At 32.9% G+C, this 22,949-nt stretch overlaps 3 protein-coding genes, 1 long non-coding RNA gene and 1 pseudogene across 5 annotated transcripts; 1 reads left to right on the forward strand and 4 right to left on the reverse strand.

Moving 5' to 3' along the window:
* Positions 1-514: 514 nt before the first annotated feature.
* LOC104792550 (cyclin-dependent protein kinase inhibitor SMR12-like) lies at positions 515-1,399 on the reverse strand. Its single transcript, XM_010518730.3, has one exon. The coding sequence runs from the start codon at positions 1,104-1,106 to the stop codon at positions 735-737; it is 372 nt and encodes a 123-aa protein (XP_010517032.1). The 5' UTR covers positions 1,107-1,399; the 3' UTR covers positions 515-734.
* Positions 1,400-5,465: 4,066 nt separating this feature from the next.
* LOC147942941 (uncharacterized) lies at positions 5,466-6,637 on the reverse strand. Its single transcript, XR_015559819.1, has 2 exons — positions 6,154-6,637; positions 5,466-5,627 (listed from the first exon to the last, which is right to left on the reverse strand). It is a non-coding gene; the product is annotated as an uncharacterized LOC147942941 (long non-coding RNA).
* A 23-nt stretch (positions 6,638-6,660) lies between these two features.
* On the forward strand, positions 6,661-9,118 carry LOC104792551 (actin-1). Its single transcript, XM_010518732.3, has 5 exons — positions 6,661-6,958; positions 7,423-7,493; positions 7,625-8,018; positions 8,121-8,734; positions 8,821-9,118. The coding sequence occupies exons 2-5, from the start codon at positions 7,434-7,436 to the stop codon at positions 8,884-8,886; spliced, it is 1,134 nt and encodes a 377-aa protein (XP_010517034.1). The 5' UTR covers positions 6,661-6,958; positions 7,423-7,433; the 3' UTR covers positions 8,887-9,118.
* Positions 9,119-9,241: 123 nt separating this feature from the next.
* On the reverse strand, positions 9,242-11,138 carry LOC104792552 (transcription factor AS1 pseudogene; annotated as a pseudogene). The gene is made up of 2 exons (XR_015559818.1): positions 10,918-11,138; positions 9,242-10,579 (listed from the first exon to the last, which is right to left on the reverse strand). The product of XR_015559818.1 is annotated as a transcription factor AS1 pseudogene (transcript).
* A 6,344-nt stretch (positions 11,139-17,482) lies between these two features.
* LOC104792554 (expansin-A3) lies at positions 17,483-19,634 on the reverse strand. The gene is made up of 3 exons (XM_010518734.2): positions 19,269-19,634; positions 18,752-19,070; positions 17,483-18,043 (listed from the first exon to the last, which is right to left on the reverse strand). The coding sequence occupies exons 1-3, from the start codon at positions 19,426-19,428 to the stop codon at positions 17,734-17,736; spliced, it is 789 nt and encodes a 262-aa protein (XP_010517036.1). The 5' UTR covers positions 19,429-19,634; the 3' UTR covers positions 17,483-17,733.
* Positions 19,635-22,949: the final 3,315 nt, after the last annotated feature.

Consider the following 22,949-nt stretch of genomic DNA (forward strand, 5'->3'; position numbering starts at 1 on the left):
CAACTTTAGAAGTCGAAGGAACTTAAATAAGGCCTCGACCCCTAAAGCGTTTATAAAATTCTATATCCAATCTCTTTTCTTGTCCTGTCTTCTTCTTCATGTTTCTCTCCCTTTTTTCACTTTTATTCTTTCTCTCTCTCACACTCTTTTGCTAACCCTTTAACTTTACGATGTCATCTTCGTTCATTGTGAGAGTGAATATTAGTAAACAAATGTACATTATACAATTGTCAACAATAGGTTACCCGATTCACAAGGCTAGTGCTGAACCAGTACTACTGGTTGACGACTTGACGGATACGAACTGAATTTACACTTTCACTAATGTTGAACCCTCATGTACTCACAAGAGTAATTAATTCGAGTTTGATACACAAGATCACGAAGAAACATATTTCAGTTTCGTCAACATATACGCAATTAGCTAGACGCTCGTTGTAAACTTTTTACCATCACAAAAGTAAAACACAACACAAGAAAATCATCCATATCAAAAGAAGGAAAAACCTAACAATGGACAAATAATAATCATCTTGAAACGAAAATCACTATATGATCTGGAACTCTTAAAAACAAAAATACCAAATAATAATCAAGTATTTTTCTTTTGTCTATTTGCGGGAGGAAAAAAACGTTCAGATATTTTCCAAACGTGACCTAAAGATATGGATCATGAAAAAATAAAATCATAAAAAACTAAAAAGTTAAAACAATATCTCTCTCCTTAATCTTAATTATTTCTTGATCGTCATTGTCGTCGTCCTCCACTGCAAATCTGTTATAAACGAGGTCACGTCATCTTCTGGCGCGAAACTCAACCGTCTCCGGCAATACATCGTTTTAGCTCTAAGCATCTCCGATGAATACTCCCGTTTCCTCGGCGCCGGTGGACATTCTCTGACCTTAGGGATTCTATTCTCCGGACGAGTCGGTGTTTTGAATCCGTCATTATCTTCCTCCACAACCTCTTCTTCTTCTCCATCATCTGATCTCTTCCTTTTCCGACAAATGTTTAACACAGATTTCTTGTCCGAACATTCATCTTCTCTCGTCTCTGTAACACTACCTAACGTTACATCTTCCCTTCTCAAGCTCGTATCCGACATACTCGAGAAATGGCACAAAAACAAGAACACAAAACTCTTGTTCTATTGAGAGAGAGAGAAAGAGAGAGGGAGAGAATGAGAGACGAGAAATAATGATTGATCGATGTAGATAGATCCAACGTGGTATAGAATACTAATCAAGAAAATTGTCAGCTTCTTTTTTTTTTTTTTGTTATTTCTTTTTTTCAGGTTTGTTTGGAGTCGGAGATTGGAGCGAGTTTATTGTGGTATTGTTGGTTGTGGTAAGAAAGAGTCTAAAGAGGCATACATAACGTAACCCAAGACCCTCTAACTCGTTCAGAAGGGAAGACCTTATACGTTATTATACCGTTACGATAATATATATTTATCATATCGTCGAATAAAGTAATAAAATGATGGCACGATGCCTTTCTGCTCCTCGCAAGTTAAGCACCAAAATTGACGTCTGCCTTTACGTTTCCATGTGCGCTTTTTTGTTTCCTCCTGAAAAAAAAATATTTGTTGCCGTTAAAGACTTTAATTTCGTTTCGTATCTAACTTAAATTTATTAATTACTAGGTTATATCCCGCGCATACGCGGATTGTTATATATATAATAAATTATGTTAATTAATTTAATTTTATTTAATAATGACAAAAAGCAAAAAAAATCTAAATCTAAATGTCTTTAAGAAATTTACATTTAAAAAAAAATTATACAAATTTATAATATATAACTAATTTAAATATAATCACACATACATATCTCTTGATTTTTTTATTATTATTTAACTTTGATAATAATTTTCATTAGTTTTTCTAAGGATTTGATGTTAAAAAAATGATAAAATGAAAATTAACTATGATATTCAAATATTAATTTAAGTTGTTCATATATGCTAACACATAACCTAAAGTACTAAATGAGAGAAACAAAATTATTCTCTATAAAATCATATGAAGTGCAAACAAAACTTTAAAGTACAATTCCCAAAAATTAATTTTACTTTTTTAAGTCTCTTTTTTTATATTGCCCTCATTTTAATTTATATTGCTAGATTTAGTTATAATTGTTTCATTTTTGTAGTAAAAAGTAGATAGGAAATAGAATATTATATTGTTTTTATATAGAGAAATCCTTTTGAAGTACATATTTGAATTAAATAAATATAGCTTAATGATCTTTATGTAATTATATGTTTAATCAGAAACTAAATATAATGATAAGTATTCTTAAAAATGTATTACAATTTTGTTAGAGGTAAGAGAGAGTTAAGAAAAATTGATTTGATATTTCACAATTATATTACAAAAACTTCTTTCCTTAGAAGTTAGAACATTACATATTTTTAAGAATCAAATAAATATATATGAATATATAAGAAATAATCTAACATCTAAAGTAAAGAAATAAGTACATAAAAAGAAGAAGAAATAAAATGGAGAACAAAGTAAAATATATTATTAAACTCTTACAATATTATTTTCATTGAGTTTTCAACCAATGCAAGAACATTAGAAACAAAAAAACGAAGAAAATATTTAGGATTTAAGATATGATGGAGGAGGATGTGAGAATGATTATTTATAGGATAAGAAGTGATGGGGTATTGTTACATTTCTCAAAAATTAAATTAGAGGAGTTATAATTATAATTGCTAGGGTATTTAACTGAAAGTGAATGGAGAAAACAAATAGTCAATTAACAATTTATGTAATTTCAGTTATAATTTAGTACTAAAGTGTATATTTAAAGTATAAATTAATGTATATGATTAAATATGTTGTATTTTAGGTTTAACTAAAAATAAATATTATATGTTTAAGAAAATAAATACCAAATAGACCAGTAAGGAGAGAGTAACTGAAATTAGAAAATATTATATAATATAAAAATATAATCTTCATTGAGTTTTCAACTAATGCAAGAATATTTAAAACAAAAAAAAATTAGGATTTGAGATATGATGGAGGAGGATGTGAGAATGATTAATTATAGGATAAGAAGTGATGGAATTTACATTTCTCAAAAATTAAATTAGAGGAGTTATAATTATAATTGTTAGGGTACTTAACGGAAAGTGAATGGAGAAAACAAATAGTCAATTCACCATTTATGTAATTTCTGTTACAATTTAATACTAAAGTGTATATTTAAAGCATGATTTAATGTATATGATTAAATATGTTGTATTGTAGGTTTAATTAAAAATAAATATTATATGTTTAAGAAAATGAACACCAAATAGACCATTAAGGAGAGAGTAACTGAAATTATAAAATATTATATAATATAAAATATATAAAATAATTAGGTAAGAAAATATTGAAAAGAGACCACAAAATAAATTTAAAAGAAAATTACCTGACAATATGTCACATGTCACAAACAAATTAAATGTGAAAATAAATTATATATTTTAAAATTAGATGATAATAATCAAAAATAGAAGAGTGTGTTTCTCATATTTTTAAATTATAAAGTTTAAAAAAAATGCCAAAAAAATACATGACTTATTTAATAATTGCCAAAAAAAACACGAACTTTTTTCGTTGCCAAAAAATACTTAAACTATTTTATAGGTGATAAAAAATAGTTTTTCGTTGCCAATTTCCCACATCACATTGTTACATTTTTTTAACGACGTTAACGTAATCTTTTTATAGACGAAATATTAATTTAAGATCTATGTTGTGGTCAATGGAACACCATGAAAACAGTGGTGAGATTAATTAGGGTTTCTAGCTGTAATTGAACAGATAAGAGGGGAGGGTGGAGAAGAGTGAGAGGCGAGAAAGAGGAGAAGACGAAACTGTGAGATTCCGCCGGTTTTGCTTTCGGAAGTCGAGATATTTTTGTGGCTCATTAACTATTTACAGCCTATTAATAATTAGCTTAAACATGAAAGAAAAAAAAGATTCAGAGGTGCCACATGGCAGATAGATAGAGCTTCTTTAGAGGGTGTAAGCCTACTTTATTATATTAGATTACCATATAATCTTTTTGCTAATAACTTGTGTGTATTTTTTTAAGGAGACCTAACTCTTATTTTTTAGAGAATTTATAACTTCAGAATTCAGATACAGTATATGAGTCCTGTTTAGTTAAATTATTTTTTTAATTTTTTCAGGACAAAGTAATATAAATATGTTATGTAAGATAAATCTAAATAGGAATAATATCTTCTGATGATTTTGCAAAACATTTGGACAAGAAAAAGATATGTAATATATATTAAATGACAGTTTTTTTTTTGTTAAGTTTAAAGAATATGAATTGTAACGACTTTGTTTTCGACCATATTAACGATATATACTCTAGATACATTCATGTATGTAAAATAAAAATAGTAAAAAGTGTCTCTTGAATGTTACAAGTTCTCTTGAATGTTACAAGTTCTACATGTGAATATTTTTTTTTTGTAAAACAAATATTTCAAATATCATCCCTAGAGGTGTGATTTTATAAGTTGGATTTCTAGTGTAAAAAATATCCAAAAATCTCCCTAAATCATTGTTATGGGGTTTTAAAGAAATATAAAGTTATGTTTTCAATAACAGTTGATTTCATATGATTTTTAAAAACTGTTGTTTGAATAACAAGAGATTTTAATTAATTTTATAAAAATCTCATTTTCAATAACAGGAGATTTTAAAAATTTAAATTGAATAACATGTGATTTTTAAACAAAGTCCAAAATCTTCCAAAATCATCTTTTGAATACACGGCCCTTATATACATATGAAGTTGACTCTTAAACAGTATAGGTAAGTTACCTAAGGTAACTATTATTAATTTTCATAAATATTTTTATATTTTATTATAAAAAATCATTAATATATTAATGGTAACCAAAACTATAATTATTGAAATACAAGACAAAATAGGAATATCCAAGAGTAAAATTTGAGAAGAAGAATATATTTGAATGTAAGTAAATTTTCTTCCCTGTTCGTTTTTCTTTGTCTAATTTTCTTTTTCAAATAGACATTGGAGAAATTCATGATATTGATTTCCACTTAAGAACTTTAAAAACACGCGTGAATGGTACCAAAAAGAAAAAAAAAAAAAAAAAAACATATAGGCTAAGACGTGCATGATATGAAGCATTAAAAAGTGTCATCAGTATGAGCTTTCAAACCATTTGTTTGGATATAGTGAAAATGCATTGTCAAGTGTGTGAACCGTCTATTAAGTATTGATAATGATGAACGAATAGTCCTTAGACTATCTCCATCAAAGCATCTTAAGTAAAGTATCTTAATACAGATTTTATTTTTAATTTTGAAAAAAGTGAAATTAAGAATTTCATAAAAAACTTTAATATTTCATAGGTTCATTGAAAGTTGTTAAATTTGAGGTTTTTAAAAATATCTTTCTTAAAAATTTGAGAAATAGAAGAGAGGCCGGTTATATTGAAATTCAAGTGCCAAAACATATAGATTATTACAATAAAAACTCATGGTTAATTGTCTTGGATTGATCTGATCATTTCTTTGGATAAGTTTGACGGTTGGTTGGTTGTTGATGGCGCCATCGTAATGACTATGAAATACAAACTAAAGAAGAGAACACAACTAGAATCAGTCTCAGACGACTATGAGAAAGATAGACAGGGAGAGAGAGATATAATGAACTCTCAAATGCTCAAAACAAAACTATGACATATGCAAAATCCATGCGTCAAACAAACAACAACAAGCTCTTCATAATCGATTTACATGAAACAAACATCATTAGACTCAACTTGTGTTTTTTTCTTCACAGCCAGGACAAGCTTTGCAACATGAGTTCAAAAACACCACTCGAGATAAACCAGATCAATCAGTTCTCAGTTATGATGAATTCAAGAAACACAAGTAAGAATCAGATATTTCCAGTAGGTAATTCTAATTCGATTTCAAAGGTGGTTTGCCAAAAAAGTCACAATTAGTGAATCCTACAATATACTATCCACGAAAAGCCCTGAATCCAGTATCATGTCGATATAAATTCAAGAGGCCAGTTATATTAAAATCCATAAAGCTAATGATTCATATCGATCTACTAATGAAATCAAAGAGATTAGGTAAAAGAGATTATTACCTAGAGAAACGATTAAACCAAACAATTCGAGAATTGACCACTTCAATCTCCGATTTGGTGAAGCAAAAACCCTCTCCAATTGATGAACCGCCACCGTCGATAGTGCCACAGTCGATCGAGATGATGATATCGCCGGTGAAAGACGCTTTGCTCAGTGTTATACATCTTCTCTCAAGCTTTTCCATTATGATATATTGATATCGAAGAGACGAGAGACGAGAGACAGAGAAACGATTAAGGAGAGAGAGAGGAGAGCAAAATAAAATCGGGAAAGAAGAAAAAGAAAAAAAAAAAAAATTTTACTCCAACCAATCACAAACCAACACACCCATGATTCTTAATGATCCTAAAACATCTAAGCTAACAATCGATTCTTAGCAAAATCAGATTATTTCCATTATAATTAATCTGCTTTTTTGCTAAGCAACTTGTAAGATATTCACTTAAGATGTTTTGATGGAGATACTCTTAGTAGTTTAACTATGAAACCAAAACTCAAGTCTAACCGGTCTCGTCTTTGTATAAAAGCATAAAACTATAAAGGGTAAAAACGTCATTCCAAAGTTTATAATTTTATTTTTTGGGGGATTTGAAATGAAAAAATTTAGAGCCGGAAAAAAAGGTGAGCCGAAGTTGAAGCCTTTGGACCCGTTTTTCTCTTTTTAATTTTGTACTCTCCCCGTTCATTCATTCCCTTCCTCCTCCTCTTCTCCCCCTTCATCTGTTTTTTTTTTCTTGTTTGTTCGTTTTTGTTCCTCTCTTCTTCATCCTCCAGCCGCTACAAAGTTTTGTTTTTTTTTTCCAGGTAATTTTTGAGACCCTTTCCGATTGTGTGATCTTCGAACACAATTACGTTGGTTTTTTTTATTTATTTATTACAATCATCGATTTTGAATGCATATCGTCGTTCTGATTTCTGAGTGTTGTTTTATTGGATCTGGTGGTCTTTATTGTCATCACTTGTACTTCATCTTATCGATTTTAATCAATCGTATGTTTCATCTCACCCATTTGTTAATTTGTTTAATCGAACAATTCTCTCAACCGCGACTGATGTTTTTCAAATTGTCTATTTTATTAAAAATCCCTTTTTTTATATATATATATATATATATATATTTGTTCCCGGTTGAATTTTATAATATTGTACTTGATTCTGGATCTATAATATATAGAAAAAAGGATTGGTTTTTGTATTGTTTTCCTATATCTGAATTGGTGAAATGTACTGATTAAAAATTTGATCTTTATGTGTGTTTTGGTTTGCAGAAAGGTAGAAAATGGCTGACGGTGAAGACATTCAACCTCTTGTTTGCGACAATGGAACTGGAATGGTTAAGGTGTGTGTGTGTGTGTGATTGGTTCTTTCTCTCTGTTTTGATCACGTTGTTGATGACTGATCCTATTATGAACAATGTAGCCTTTGATTTTTGTGGTTTTAAGATTATGTTGTTTTTGTATTTAAGTATAGGCTGGTTTTGCTGGGGATGATGCACCTCGAGCTGTGTTTCCTAGTATTGTGGGTCGTCCTCGTCACACCGGTGTGATGGTTGGGATGGGGCAAAAAGATGCTTATGTTGGCGACGAAGCTCAGTCGAAGCGTGGTATTTTAACTCTCAAGTACCCGATTGAGCATGGGATTGTTAACAACTGGGATGACATGGAGAAGATTTGGCATCACACTTTTTACAATGAGCTACGTGTTGCTCCTGAGGAGCATCCTATTCTACTCACTGAGGCACCTCTTAACCCGAAAGCTAATCGTGAGAAGATGACTCAGATTATGTTTGAGACTTTTAATGCCCCGGCTATGTATGTGGCTATTCAGGCTGTTCTTTCTCTTTACGCTAGTGGCCGTACAACTGGTGAGTGAACCCCTCTTTCGTGTTCTCTTATGGGATAAAAGCTTTTACATTTTGCAGAACAAGATGATGTAAAAGCCTTTTCCGGATTTTGATTGTGTGTAGGTATTGTGCTTGACTCTGGAGATGGTGTGAGCCACACTGTTCCTATCTATGAGGGTTATGCCCTTCCACATGCGATCCTTCGTCTTGATCTTGCTGGTCGTGACCTCACTGATGCGCTCATGAAGATCCTAACCGAGCGTGGTTACTCTTTCACCACCACAGCAGAGCGTGAAATTGTCAGAGACATAAAGGAGAAGCTTTGCTACATTGCTCTTGACTACGAGCAGGAGCTCGAGACCGCCAAAACTAGCTCAGCTGTTGAGAAGAACTACGAGCTACCTGATGGGCAAGTGATCACCATCGGATCAGAGCGGTTCCGTTGCCCTGAGGTTCTTTACCAGCCATCTATGATTGGTATGGAGAATGCTGGTATCCATGAAACCACCTATAACTCCATTATGAAGTGTGATGTCGACATCAGAAAGGACTTGTACGGTAACATTGTGCTCAGTGGTGGAACCACAATGTTCCCGGGAATCGCCGACAGAATGAGCAAAGAGATCACTGCTTTGGCTCCAAGCAGCATGAAGATCAAAGTCGTCGCCCCTCCGGAGAGGAAATACTCTGTCTGGATTGGAGGCTCCATCTTGGCCTCCCTCAGTACCTTCCAGCAGGTACACTTAGTCCTATACTAAAGTCTCACCTGTCTCTTGCTATACTAACTCGGTTCACTACTGAAACTATATTTTAACTTGTGCAGATGTGGATCGCAAAGGCAGAGTACGACGAGTCAGGTCCATCGATTGTTCACAGGAAATGCTTCTGAGTTCAATGTTGATCATTTTTCAGAGAAGAAGCACCGCCGGGGTTTTTCCGACCAGTCCTCAAGCCGGGTTTTTAATCTTCCGTTATTCTGCTCTTTGGTTTTGTTCTTTTATGTTTTTGAATTCATGCCAAATACATTTTCAAGGATTTATGGTAATCTGTTTGTAGTATGGTTAAAGTCTAATGCAACTGTGTTTTTGAGTGAATAAGTATTACACCTCTTTTCTCTTTAATTATTATTAATGTAACAATTTGTTTTCTATCTTCTAACATTACCTTAATTTAATTTGCATATGTAAAACTTATATATCAGTTTTATTTATAAAAGATGGACCTGACTGAATTCAACACTAAGCTTGAGAAAACAAAGCCATAGATAAACAAACTGAAGTGGTAAAGAGGAACAAAGGTGAATGGAAGAAGAAGCTAAGTAACAAATAGAAAGCTGAGTTACAGAACCCAATAATAGTCTGATCAAAGAGTCTGAAAGAAAAAAAAAAGCTTACATTACATTACAACAAAGAGTTTAGGAGGCAGTTCAGGGGCGGTCTAATCTGCAACCCATGTGCTGTTCAAGAAATTTGGTGAGTCTGATATGTTTAGAGGTCCATTGATCTGCCAGCTTCTGGTCTTTGGCCTCAGCGTCTCTCCTCAAACCAACGAGCTGTTCTCTGTACTCTCCTTCGATCTTCTCCATTGCACTCTTCTGCTCTTCCCTCAGAGCTTTCATCTTAGCCTCAATCTCCTCCATCTTCTCCCTTTGTCTACACGACTTCTCTGACTCTAGCTGCAGCTCCAGCCGCCTTAGCCTCCATGCGGCCTCTTTCTTATGCTCCACCCAAGCTCTATGCCCTTCCTCTAACTCTCTACAACACTCCACAAGCTCTGACAAGAACACACCCTCGCTACTCCCGCTACAAGATGGCATCATATTCCCTAACACAAGTCCCCCTGGACCGCTGTCTACTCTCTCGGGCTGCTGCTGCTGCAGCCACGGGATTGGCGGTTGAGGTGCGGCTGCAGCCACGGTGGAAGGCGATAATGTTAAAGTCACCGAGGGAGGTCTCACGCCAACATTGTTCCCATTGTTAGAAGTAGCTAACCAAGGAGGGATCACAGGGTTAGGAGGCTGAACTTGCTGATCAGAATGTAGAAACCCTCCATTCGAATTAGCCATCACCACAGTGGCAGCAGCGGCAGCAGCAGCAGAAGGAACAACGTTAGACCTCTCTTTCACAAGCTTCTCAGCAAAACTCTCAAGAATCCGATCGTACTTGCTCTCGTCAATAGGCTCAACTCTCTTGTAACTCTCTTTCTCTTCTCTCTGTTGCTTCTCTTTAAAGACTTCCCACCACTTCCCTAACCGCTTGGCGGTCCTCCCGGGAACCTCCGCAGCAATCTTCTTCCACTTGTTGCCGTGTTTCTCCTGAAGACGGATCACAAGCCTCTGCTCCTCCTCAGTCAAAGAACCTTTCTTGATCCCTGGCTTAAGATAATTCTTCCATCGTTCAAGACAAGACTTGGCGTCACGGTTCAAAGGTTTGTTCATACGCTCAGAGACAAGATGCCATTCTCTCGGACCGAACTGTCTAACATAAGCACGTAACAATGCATCTTCTTCACCACTCCAACGTTGCCTCTCTTTCATCTCCTCCTGACATCACTTCTTCCCATCTCACCATCCTTGTTCATCTCTACCAATTTCAAAATTAAACCTTTCCATAAATTCCCACAATTTATAATATCTACAAGATCTGATACTAAACTTTAAAAAAAAAACTCCAATTTGGGATCAGAACGTGTAAAAACTTGTAACAAACTCAAGAATCTTCAAGAAATGAAAAATGAAAAAAAACTTAGACAAGGGTTATAAGCAAAAACTTGGAATGATTAGTTATCATCATCATCAGTTCATCACTATACAAAACCAAACAGGGGAAATTAATGCTGACCCCAAAACACTATTAAGAAGATAAGAGAGTTGAATTATAAATTATTATATAATATAAAAACAAAAAAAAAATATGCTCACCAAATAATATTGAAAAGGAAGACAATTCCAAACTCTAAAGCAACTTCCATCACACACACACAGGATTTGTTTTTCTAGTTGGAGAAGAAAATGGAAGAGAGAAAAACGAAAAAAGACCAAAGTGAGAGAGGCTTTTAAAACCAGACGACGTACACGATTAGACCACAGAGACGGCAAATATTATTATGGGATTAAAGAAAAGAAGAAGAAAAAAGTTTACCGACTGAGACACAGACGTTTTTCCCTTTTTCACACAAGTGGGGGGAAAAAAATCTTCTGACAGTGGCGCGTGGAGGTAAAAAGTTGAAATTCCATAAGTTCGTTGTTACCAATATTAGTTTTGTTTTTCTTTATAAAAAAATCGAAAATCATATCACATTGGGATCTCAATATTCATTTCAATCACATTATCAAATATATATATATAAATCGAATATACGTAGATGCTTTCAATTTTGAAGCCAAAAATCGCCAAAAGTTAGTTGTACTTTAGTGGCTGAATATATTGTATTTTTATCTATATACTATACAATATATATAGATTGGTTAGGGTTGTTATTAAAAAAAAAAAAACCATTTACTTGCTAATCGTATAACTACAAACAATGATGAAGACTCAGAAAAATGTTGCTCCATTTAAACTCTTTGGTCTACTCAACACATTGTCTACAAGTTTCTGTCTAATTTTGAATAATAATTAAAATTCACTAAAGCCAAAAGAAAAGAAAACAAATTAAACTTTTAATCTACTTTATATTATTTCAAACAAATTAAGATCCAATGTAAAAGATAGAAAGATGAATATTTTCGCAATGATAATCAAATAGAAATGAGAAAACAAAAGTTTTTGTGATGATAAGAGGGAAAACATTACTAACCTTGCGAAGAGAAAAAAAGAAAAACAAACTCTTGTGTATTTTCACAATGTAATATATTAGTAAAGTAGTTATCCAGTTTTAGAAAGGGTTAGAGAAGATATCAACTTGTTTGTTTAATGTACTCGTCCTAATAAACTCACTTTTTGACAATTGTTTGCCATTGAAATTTTCAGTTTTCTAATAATCATGTACTCTACGTCCTTCAATAAAATAGATTTTACCTAAAAATAATAGTAGTAAATAAGTTTTTGGTGTTATTTTAATTCTTTGGTTAGAATAATTTGGATTTGACGTATGAGTAATTAGGGGGATGAGGAGAACACGTGTCAGAAAATGGGGACGGTATCTTTTGGGGAGGCGAAAGCATGTAAGTGTGTAAATGGTCCCCTTCTACATTAGTCCCTACCAAAACATACTTTTTCCTTGTTCCATCACATCCGACTACCACTACTCACTCTCTCTCTCACACACCTTTGCTACCATGCACCAATGTGCGTATTTTAGTATCTTCTCCGAGTCCTAGCTATAATCAGGCAGACAACACTTTCACTCTTTTATTTATTATTGCCTCTCCTCTACTACTTACTACAGTACTACTACTACTAGTCTCACTCTCTCTATCACCCCCTCGAGAGTATCTTAGCTTATTATAACAAATTAGGCAAACCACATAAATATATGATAACACTTTCTATATATGACGTCACTCTAATGCTTACAAAGTTACAATATTGTAATAGTAAATTTATTGTTGTAATAGTCATACTGTAATACTATTCTACTAACTAATAATGCATTTGGACAATTCAGATTTGTAATGTAATAGTAGAATAGGAGGAATTTTTGAAATAATTGTAGCAGACTCACCATTATTAAGTCAATACATTTATATATAAATATAATAAGTTTGCTATGGTTTGCATTTTATCATTTGGTCATGCAAAGACATGACCCGACATCAAAAAGTTATTTTCATCAAATTAGAATGTTCACTACAAAGAAAAACTGAAGAGAATTCATAATAAAAATCCCTAGAAATATAGTAATATTAAGCTGGACAACTCTACTGAAAAAGAAAAACTTTATTTAAAAAATTCTGCGAAATTGAACTTAATATCCACGTTTCTTTAGTGTATGATTTTTTTTAAATATATAAAAATTTTAACTACATAACTCAAAATTGAGAAGATCTGCCACTTGAATCAAATACATTTTCAAAAATGCTTTGTGTTAATGTTTTAACCAAATATATTCACCTGTTACTAGCCAATAATTACGAAACTGAGTCACTCCCAATGTAACACTCAAGAAATTATGATGTAGTTTGATCTTACAGTTTAGACAGATGAGAGAACAGCCAACATAGTAGGTTGATTTTGTAACCAAAACAAGAAAAGTACGTTGATAGGAGACTAGTGGTGGGCCTTCGATGGGCCTGCTTTGTATGATTTTTTTTTTACATCGATATGAATGATTGGATTACTTGACCGTTTTGTTTACCCAAATTTTGTCCTCTTTACATTCAAATTTTGATAGTATAATTTTGTGTTCTTTTAATTTTAAGTTTGAGTTAGGGCATGTTTTCTAGTAGCGAATCTTAAGATGTATGATCCTGTTGTCCATAGTCACCCTTCATAATATGGCATATCCCTCAGACCTTCAAGACCTAACAAAATGTATATACAGTTTAGAATTTTAGTTATGGGGAAGAAAGAATAAATAATTTAATGAACTACTAGCAAGAGTATAAAAAATAAGAAAAAAAATAGTCAGCTACAAAAACTATATCACAATACATGACACACATGCCAATTTTGGAGATATATATTCAACTACACAAAGTATATGTATTGCATGGCCACATATACCAACTATATGATGTCATGTGCTCAATATCACAACCATCTTATTCCGGTACACTGTTTATCAGAATCCGGTGTTGACCGGCGTTGACCGATGTTGACCAATAAAAATATGCAATTTTTTTTGTTTTTAGTATTAGAAACCAAAATAAAAACATTTAATTAAATTATTTAGGAATCATTTATGGTATTTATAATTAAAAATATATATGGATCCAAAATAAATATATTGTATATATATATATATATATATATATATTCCATTCATTTAGTCTTATAATAATTACCTTTTTTCAATTTCAAAACTTAAATAAAATTGAAATAAAAATCATTCATAAGATATCAGAACTTAAATTCAAACCAGATAATCTTGTTGTAATAAATCAAATAAGAAAACTACCTATTTTAACATTATTAATTTAAAAACATCAACTTCTTACTTAATTTATCTAAATAGAAAATATTTCTACAACAAAAGAACTTAAAACCAAACCCAATACATATCAAAATCATTAGAACTATTGAAATTTTTTATAATTCACTTTTTTTAAGAATTATTATAATATCTGAAAAAATATTAAGGCTTTTTCATTTCACTTTTATTAAGTTTTGCAATAGAAAATATATTGTATATATGTTAATTCATCCAGTATTATAATAGTTAATTTTTTTCTATTGCAATTAAAAACATCAACTTATTATTTGATTTATTTAAATATATTTTTTATTTAATAAAGCAATATATTTGATTGTAAACAACAAAAACACATAATATTTATTTTTAATATATAGAAGAAAGAAGATCCAAAAAATTGATTTTGCAAAACAATATTTTAAAAAGTTGACTATTAGTTTATCTTCAAAATAAAAATTACTCATTATAAGAATGTATACATTAAAGATGTAAACAGAATATTTAGTTATATAATATAGAATATGTCTTAATTTTTTTAAAAAAATAAAAACTATTTCATATAGCAATTTAAATTTTTTGGTTTTTAATAGTATACATAAAAAAAATTAAAATATTTTTTTAGTCAACTCCAAAGTCAGTCAACCAGTGTATCGGAAATATATGTTTATGGTGTTAACCACGTAATGTCACATAATTTATGTAGTAATGCAATACATATATGAAAAAAGGTTTGAAAAAGAACCTTCTCCACTTTATTCTTAAAAAGCTTTCTTTTTTAAAGTACAATATTATATTTAGCGTGTGACTATGCGTTTTAGGATGCTTAATGTAGCTAACGATCTTTTTTCTTAAAAAATACACTATTGTATATAGATTGTGAAACAGAGCAAAGACAGTAAATAAATAAAGTAAATGCTGATGGAATCAGAGAAATATGTTTTATATAAGAAAAAAAAGAAAATAAAAAACAAATAATAATAATGATAAAAGTGAGGGAGATGACATGACATATGTGTTGTCAAATTGAGGCAGATCCCTTCTCTGATCTTCTCTCTGCCATATCTTGCCTTTTACCTCATGTGCTCCATCACCTCCGGCTTTTTTGTTTCTCTTTTCTCTTTTTGTTTTTTTTTGTTTTTTACCATTTATCAAACTTTTTTCATTACAACTATGAGATATATATATATATATATATATATTTGTTTATTTTTATTTTTTTGGTTTGGATGCGTTCCTCTTACATGGAATTTTCTTTTAATGGAAAATTTGTTGAAAAATCAAATTTGTCTTTGGTGTCTGTGAAACTATCAATTTTTGGACATCTCGATAGTTACGCTATTTTAAATCACTTAAATAATGTTATTTGAATTCTATTTTAAATTATTATTTTTAATTCAAACTAACTTAAATTCAGAAAATTAATTTTGATCTTAATTAATTTTGTATACTACAACTTGTTAATAAATTTTATAATTTACATTTGTTCTTAAATCTTGGTGTGTTATGCGTTCGTGAGGAGGATTGATTCGGAGTGGCTACTCAATTAGAAAAATCGGCTCGGTTAGTTAACGGTTTTCCTCTCAGTTTAAATGACTGACAAACAGAGTTTAAACCAATAATTATGACAACTTATTAATAAATTTATAATTGACATTTGTTCTTAAATTTTGTTGTGGCTATGCGTGTAAAGAATTTTCGTGATGAGGATTGATTCGGACTCGGAGTGGTAACTTGTAACTCGATTAGCATCCTATAGGGCCATATACATAGAAAAATCGGCTCAATTAATTTAACGGTTTTGCTCTATATATCAGTTTTAATGATTGATTGACTAGTATAGTTAAACGTAGGGTTCTCGTTCATAAATATATATACTCATTCTGTCTCATAAAATTGATGTTTTTAGATATTTTTTTTTCCCACAAAGATTGATGTTTTGTAAATTTCAAGAAGTAATCATTGAAAATATTTAAAATTTTGAATTGTTATTGGTTTAAAATTAAATAATATCTCTTTAGTCAAAGAAAAATATATATTTAAACTCAGTAATCATTGTTTTCTTAAAATGTGTAAAAACTTCTAAATATCAATCTTTATGAGACGGAGAGAGTATATGATATTGGTTTTGGATGCTGTGAATTGAGCACTCTTGAATGAATAGCTAGCTAGAAGGATAGGGAGATTAGGTATTATATTGAACCAATTGGAAATCCATCCGTTCTTTCTTGTTTCGCCTCGAGCATACAGCTAGTCTGCTAAGTTATCGAACTTCATTTAACTTGTAACTATATGCTATGTGAAATTATGAGTTTTTGGTCGAGAAATTACTAGGTTGAGGTCATAATTGGGTACGGGGAATAACATGCGTATTGAACTAAACTAACCCGCTATTCTAATAATATATAGCTACAGAGGTTATAGTTCAGGTTATTATTATATGGACATGTTGTAGTTTGGATCATGCATCCTTAAACGGGGTGCCCATTTTGTTTTTTGACAAAACATTATGAAATTGACTCGTTCCTTTGCTGAATTTCGTGCACTCGAACCTGTGGTTAAAATGTTAACTAGAGTTGACGCAGTTTTTGGATTAAGGACTTGTTTGTAATAGGTGTTCTTTGTTTATGATAGATCATAGATGGCAATGTAATAAGATTATTAACGAAGTAAGTACAAGTAAAAATGATAATAATGTGATGAGGATCATGATATTAATGAGTATGGTTTAGGTTATGTGTCGTGCATCATGTATGATGGATGTTGAATTATGACATGTGCATCATTCACTGCAAATATATGTTCTAACTTGAGTTTCAAATAGTACTATGCGGTCATGAAGAGTCGTATAATATATAGAGTAAATAAATAAAATCTTGAACTTGCTCATTGAATATCAATATGAATCATTATGAACATCAAACAAACAACATAACAATAACAATGCTAAACAATAAACAAAGATAACGAGGACAACATATCACCCAAATCAGCACATGTATCACAAAAAATCACAAGCACAACAATCGCACAAAAAAGGTGCAATAAAAATGTAAGGGATGACAACGTACCTTCACAAACTCGCACTGCCGGTTTAAATCCATTTGTGTTTTTTCTTTATAGTCTTATGGATCCATGACGACAACTTATTAACCTTTTCAGTCCATAACCACCACCTGCATGGGCCAATAACCTTAAACATCGCAATCTTAATGATGCAAATTACAATCAATTGTTGTCTTCACTCTATAATACGCTTAGACAGGAGTCCCACACACGAAATCGAATCCAGCCAGATTATAAATAAGTAGAGAAAAACTTGGCCCAAGGGCCCATTACACGGTCCATCAGACTCAATCACAGCCTGTCTACATTCTCTGGCTTTTTATTAGCAGAAGATGACACCAACGAAATAAAATAAAATTTGCTGATAATAATTCTTCAAAAACAAAGTAAAATAATTTCCCAAAGCCACCGGAATATTTCCCGAGAAAATTAAAGGGAGAAACCCAGGGCTGGAAAATGATGTCTCTGATCTCTCTCCTCTTCCATAGTCTTAAAAATAAAAATAACATCTCTTGAGTATTGTTTTGTTTTGTCTTCATTGGAAAAAAAAAAACGTTTTGATTCTTTGTGTGTGGTGGTTTCAGAGTTCAGAGTCTTCTCAGACTCGAAAGTTTTTGCCGGAGAAAGTCTGACCAAACTGCCACGAGGGAGGAGCAACATTCCACGAGGTAGAAGAACGTCGGTCAGAGGCGGTGACTCTGAAAGAAAGTGATTGGCCGATGAGGACGGCGTTAGACTGCCAGTTCTGTCCCCAGTTACGACTCATCCTCACCCAATCTGTCTTTGATCCTTTCACGCTAACTCCGTTGATATCCCCGGCCCCGGCAACGTTAGTTACCAGAACAAGGTTGAAGTATCTGAACCCGTTTACTGTGAACCTTATCCCTCCTATCTTCCGACAAGGTACCCTTCAGAACAAACAGAGAGTTCAGACAATTATTAACAACAAGACAAAGAGATGATATGAAGAGAGAGAGAGAGAGAGAGAGAGAGAGAGAGAGTGAGATGGATCTCTGGGTTACTGTGTCCTGCTTCTTTTCCCGAAATGATAAAATTGAAATACTAAATAAATCAATTTATACTGTTTCAGAGTAAAAAAACCAAAGTAATAACAATAATACTATTGAGAGCGATGGTTTCAGTTTCTGAACTCTGAAACTCATAGGCCGTTATCTAAAAAGTGCTAGAAACCTAGAAGAAAACAAAACACACAGAGATAATAATAATAATAACATGTTCGGTAGTCTGGTACAAATATCTTTGAAGTAGAGCACCTAATAAGAATTAAGACATTTGCATTTTAGAACAAAATACTCTTTATAAAAATTTACTCATTTTTCTAGCATATTATTAGCGAGCTATTAAACAATAAAGCCTCTAATTTGTTTTCTTTACACAATAAAACACTATTTCCCATTAAAACATGAATCTTTCACATAATACAAATTTGCAAAAGTTACTATTGTGTAATTTCTTCAGCCTAAAAGTATTATTTACAGTTAAATTCTTATTGATTCACCAAATTATATTACCGGTAAAACCAAAACGATGCAGAAAAGTAAAAGAAACTAAAACAAAAAACAAAAAAACAAAAAAGCAGTGAGAGAGAGAGAGACCTGCGATAGGAGACGGGGACAATGCCTGCACGGTAGAGACCGATCTTGAGGAACATAGGCATAGCGAGATCAAAGTGCTCACGCGGCGGATTGCACCATCCTCCGTCATCACTCGGCTGAGCGAAATTCGGCGGACAAAAGTTCGTCGCCGTCACAAGAATCGACGGATTTCCCGGGACACACCATCTCGGGTCGTCGGTACACTTAATCTCGAAGCAAGCACCGCAGCTAAATCCGTTGTTGAACAGAGCAGTGCTCAACGCCGCCGTGTTCACACCGTATCCTTGGCTGTACAAGTTCCCGTATCCACACGCGCCACCTTTTAAAACCCCACGCGCCAAAACACAAAAACAGAGAACACAATAAAGTTAGGAACTTTACAAAAAAAAACAGAGCACAAACAAAGTTAGGAACTTTCTCAAACAAGAAGAAGTTAGAAATCGTAATTTCTGGTTATATATATGAAACGAAATTGATAATGGTGAATTTGGTAAGGTAGTGAGTAGTGAGCATATACCCATGGTTCCGGAGGCGTCACTACCGCCGTAGAAAGTGGCGTGTGCGTTCTGCCACGGTCCGCCACTGTAAACGCCGGGGATTTTGGCGTTTGTAGCTGTTAAGAGAAAGGAAGCCGTAACGGCCAACCACAAGCAGATCCCAAACGCAGTCGCCATCATTATGAGAGAGAGAGAGAGAGAGAGAGAGAGAGAGATGTGTGTATTGGATAGGACTGAGAGAAAGCGGGAAGGACTATGTGTATTTATGGGGGGACTTTGGCTGGTTGGGTTTTATTCTGTAAATTTTGCAGAGTGATAGGGTTTTGAGGTAAATTAATTGTTGTCCATCTCACCGGTTTAATGGGTTCTTACTTATAGACTAAACCGAATCGATTTATTTCTGTTTTAATTTGAACTTAATGGTGACATCTTCGTGTAGGATGGATGACAAAGTAAACCAAAATTTATACAATTATGTATGTTTTTAATGTAGAATTATATAATAATAGACATATAAGTTATATAGGGTGACAAAAAAAAAAAAAGACATATAAGTTATATAATCTATCCGAAACCAAACCGATTACAACCCAAAAGTATTCTTCATAGTTAAAAAACCAAAAAAACAAATGCCAAACACAATTACGTATGTTTGTCTTTTCTTTTTACGAAGTATAGGTTATAGTATTTTTATTTGCCATTATCTACGCATGCACGCATGTATAGTTTTTTTGGTTACAGAGCAATTAACATAAATACATGTATGTCTATGTTTATAGAAAGAACCAAAAAAACAATATATACATGTATGCATATGATGAAAAAAAAAAAATACATGTATGCATATTTCTTGTATATTTTGTTGTGAAATGTGAACATATCATATAAATGAACCAAACGAATCGAGAGCATCACATTAAGAGCATGTGGTCGACATACAAATAAATATATTAGGTTTTGCAGCGGATAAATATTGTTTATTTTATGATTTTTTTGAATAATAATAAAGTTGTATTAAATTGGATGACATAGGGCCGCAATAGTTGAATGGCAAGCTTCTTGAGCTATCGTATTACATGATGCATGTGGAGTGTCTCTGATATAATTGTTGTTACACAATTTCTATAAGGGTTCCATGTGATTTGTAAGTTTTAAGGGCTCAGGATAGGTGAGTTTACAGCAGCTACATACTGTTTACAATAATTGAGATTTCTATTTCGAACTCTCCGACAAATTAAAAAGTACTAATTGTTTTTTCATGACGTACTCGACCTGATATGGTAAAATTATCATGTAAATGAGAAAACATAAAGATATATGTATAATTTTAGAAGGCTGTAACTATGAAAACGTTTTATCTAAATAATTTGATATTTTGAAACAATATTTTTTTATCGATCATTTTAATTTCCAAAGGAAGACATAACTTCAGTTGAAGAATGTATATATATATAACTTCACTCAAGCCGGCCCTCACATTTAGAAACTCCAGCAACTTAACCAGCGCTACAAGAAAATATATCTTTTGCAGTGAACATATATATCGTGAATCTCTCGCAAATCGCTTCTCGCAAATTGGTCAACGTTGCAAATCTCTCGCAAGTTTTGTGAGAAATAATTTTCCCTCGCAAATCTCACACATATTGCGAGAAACTTTTTGTCTAGCAATAACCTCGCAAATTATGTATCTAGTAAATCCCTCACAAATTTGCGATACATTTGCAATTAATATTTCCGTCACAAATTCTAAAAACGGTATTAAAAAAAATTAAAATTTTGATTTTGGTAAGCTTAATTAATATTAAACCCTGTAATTAAAATTAAACTTATAATTAAAATTAAACCTTGAAAACTTATGCAAATTAAAGCTGTAATTATAAGTACTAAGTTTACAAAATAAGTTAACAAATCCTAATAACCGATTATGTTCTACACATGAGAGGTTCAAAAGATAAAAGAGAGATCATTACATATGAGAGGTTCAAAGGATAAAAGAGAGTTCATGAGTGTTTATTACTGTCCGGTGGTAGGTTCTCCGGTGGTTGCATCTCTGGTCACAGGTCTGGTCACTGAATCTTCTCTGGGAAATCTAGCAGCAAAGTCCGGATCTTTCTCTGCAAGATATTCGAAGTATGCATCATAACTATGCATCTTCTCCGAATTTTCTTGTAGTTGAGTTGCCTGAGTTGCAAGAGCAGCTTCGGCAGCAGCAAGCTTCGCAGCTAGAACGAGTGGATCTTCAGAAGGAGGAGGCGGTTGACCAATTTGAGCTGAAGATGCTTCTGCTTGCATGTTACCAACCCCATATATCCGGTTCTTTTTCTTCGGAGCAACCTGCCAACAAAACATATACACACCATAAGTGTTTACACAAACACAAACACAAACATAAGTGTTTACACAAACACAAACAGGAACATTAACATAAATAATGAAGCATAAACATTAACATAAACAATGAAGCATAAACATAAACACAAACACAAACATTAACATAAACAATGAAGGATGTTTTACCTCGGCATAAATTTGGTTCTTCACAATGACTGATAACCCTCCGGAAGCACTACTCTCCATGTTATCCGCTGATAATAGCTCAGACTCAGCTTCAGCTATCTTTGACGACACTTCATTGTATACCTTCTCAGACAGTATCTTCTAGGACTCGCAGGAAATCAGGTAGTGGCTCACCAGTCCTCTCAGACTAAAAACAGAGAAATGAAAGAACTATATTACTATATTGTAGATATGATATGATTAATGAACTTGTGTTAAACAGAGATACTTACAAGCTTTCGTGCTCGGGCTTTAAAAGAGGTCTGAACAGAACGGTGCTTATGTATTCCGGTGCCATCTGGATCACTATAGCGAGCATTATGGCTATTGATACTCTTTGCTTCTGATTTTGGTTCACACCAAAACTTGACCAAACCATCCCATACGGTAGGATCAAGCCACCGCGGCATTGCGTCATTACCTTTCTTCTTCCACTTACCCTTCCAACGAGACACTTGATCACTCATCCGGGACTTCAACTTCTTTTCAAACTCAGCTCTAACTCTTTCATTGATGGACGCATCCCAATTATATGTTTGCTTGTAAAGACATAAAATGAATCACAAACAAAATCAGATCCAGAATCAAGTGATAAACACACAAAATCTGTAATTTAAACACATCAACAAATCTGTAACTTACCGCAAAAGTTTCAAACCACCGGTTTACAACCGGACATGGTGTTTGGGTCCAATTGGCATGAGCTGATTTGAAATCTCTTTCAAAAATGGCCCGGACAGTAGCACCAACCAAAGAATCCTGGTCAAACCTACCATACATAAGATAAAATGATTGAGGATCATTGAAAATACAAAACATAAAGATAAACTATAAGTCAGATCATTAACATTCTCACCATAGTGTACCCGGAGGTCGATTAGGATCCAGTTTTGTTAAGCCAGCACGCCCAGGACTTGCAAGCAACTCTTCCAAAGTGAAAAAAGTTTGAGAGGCACTTACACTGTTGACACAGGAAGTTGATTGCTGAGGAGGAAGATCATTTTGCACCCCCGCAAAGACTGCATTATGGTTATCTTGTGTTGCCGGTGAGGTTCCCTGAGAAGAAGCAGGAGAAGGTAACCTTTGAGCAGGGCCAGTAGAGCATATCCCTCGAGCAGAGATGGGAGGAGATAAACCTTGAGATG

Source organism: Camelina sativa, chromosome 6 (genome assembly GCF_030686135.1).
Source record: "Camelina sativa cultivar CO46 ecotype springtype chromosome 6, ASM3068613v1".
Lineage (NCBI taxonomy): Eukaryota > Viridiplantae > Streptophyta > Magnoliopsida > Brassicales > Brassicaceae > Camelina > Camelina sativa.

Bases quoted from the DNA above. Each gene is read 5' to 3' on its own strand.
- LOC104792554 (XM_010518734.2), bottom strand. From the start codon at position 19,428: ATGATGGCGACTGCGTTTGGGATCTGCTTGTGGTTGGCCGTTACGGCT. The intron at 19,071-19,268 runs GTATATGCTCAC...GGGTTTTAAAAG, and splicing joins TGACGCCTCCGGAACCATGG to GTGGCGCGTGTGGATACGGG. The intron at 18,044-18,751 runs GTCTCTCTCTCT...TTTGTTCTGAAG, and splicing joins GTCCCCGTCTCCTATCGCAG to GGTACCTTGTCGGAAGATAG.
- LOC104792550 (XM_010518730.3), bottom strand. From the start codon at position 1,106: ATGTCGGATACGAGCTTGAGAAGGGAAGATGTAACGTTAGGTAGTGTT.
- LOC104792551 (XM_010518732.3), top strand. From the start codon at position 7,434: ATGGCTGACGGTGAAGACATTCAACCTCTTGTTTGCGACAATGGAACT. The intron at 7,494-7,624 runs GTGTGTGTGTGT...ATTTAAGTATAG, and splicing joins ATGGAACTGGAATGGTTAAG to GCTGGTTTTGCTGGGGATGA. The intron at 8,019-8,120 runs GTGAGTGAACCC...GATTGTGTGTAG, and splicing joins CGCTAGTGGCCGTACAACTG to GTATTGTGCTTGACTCTGGA.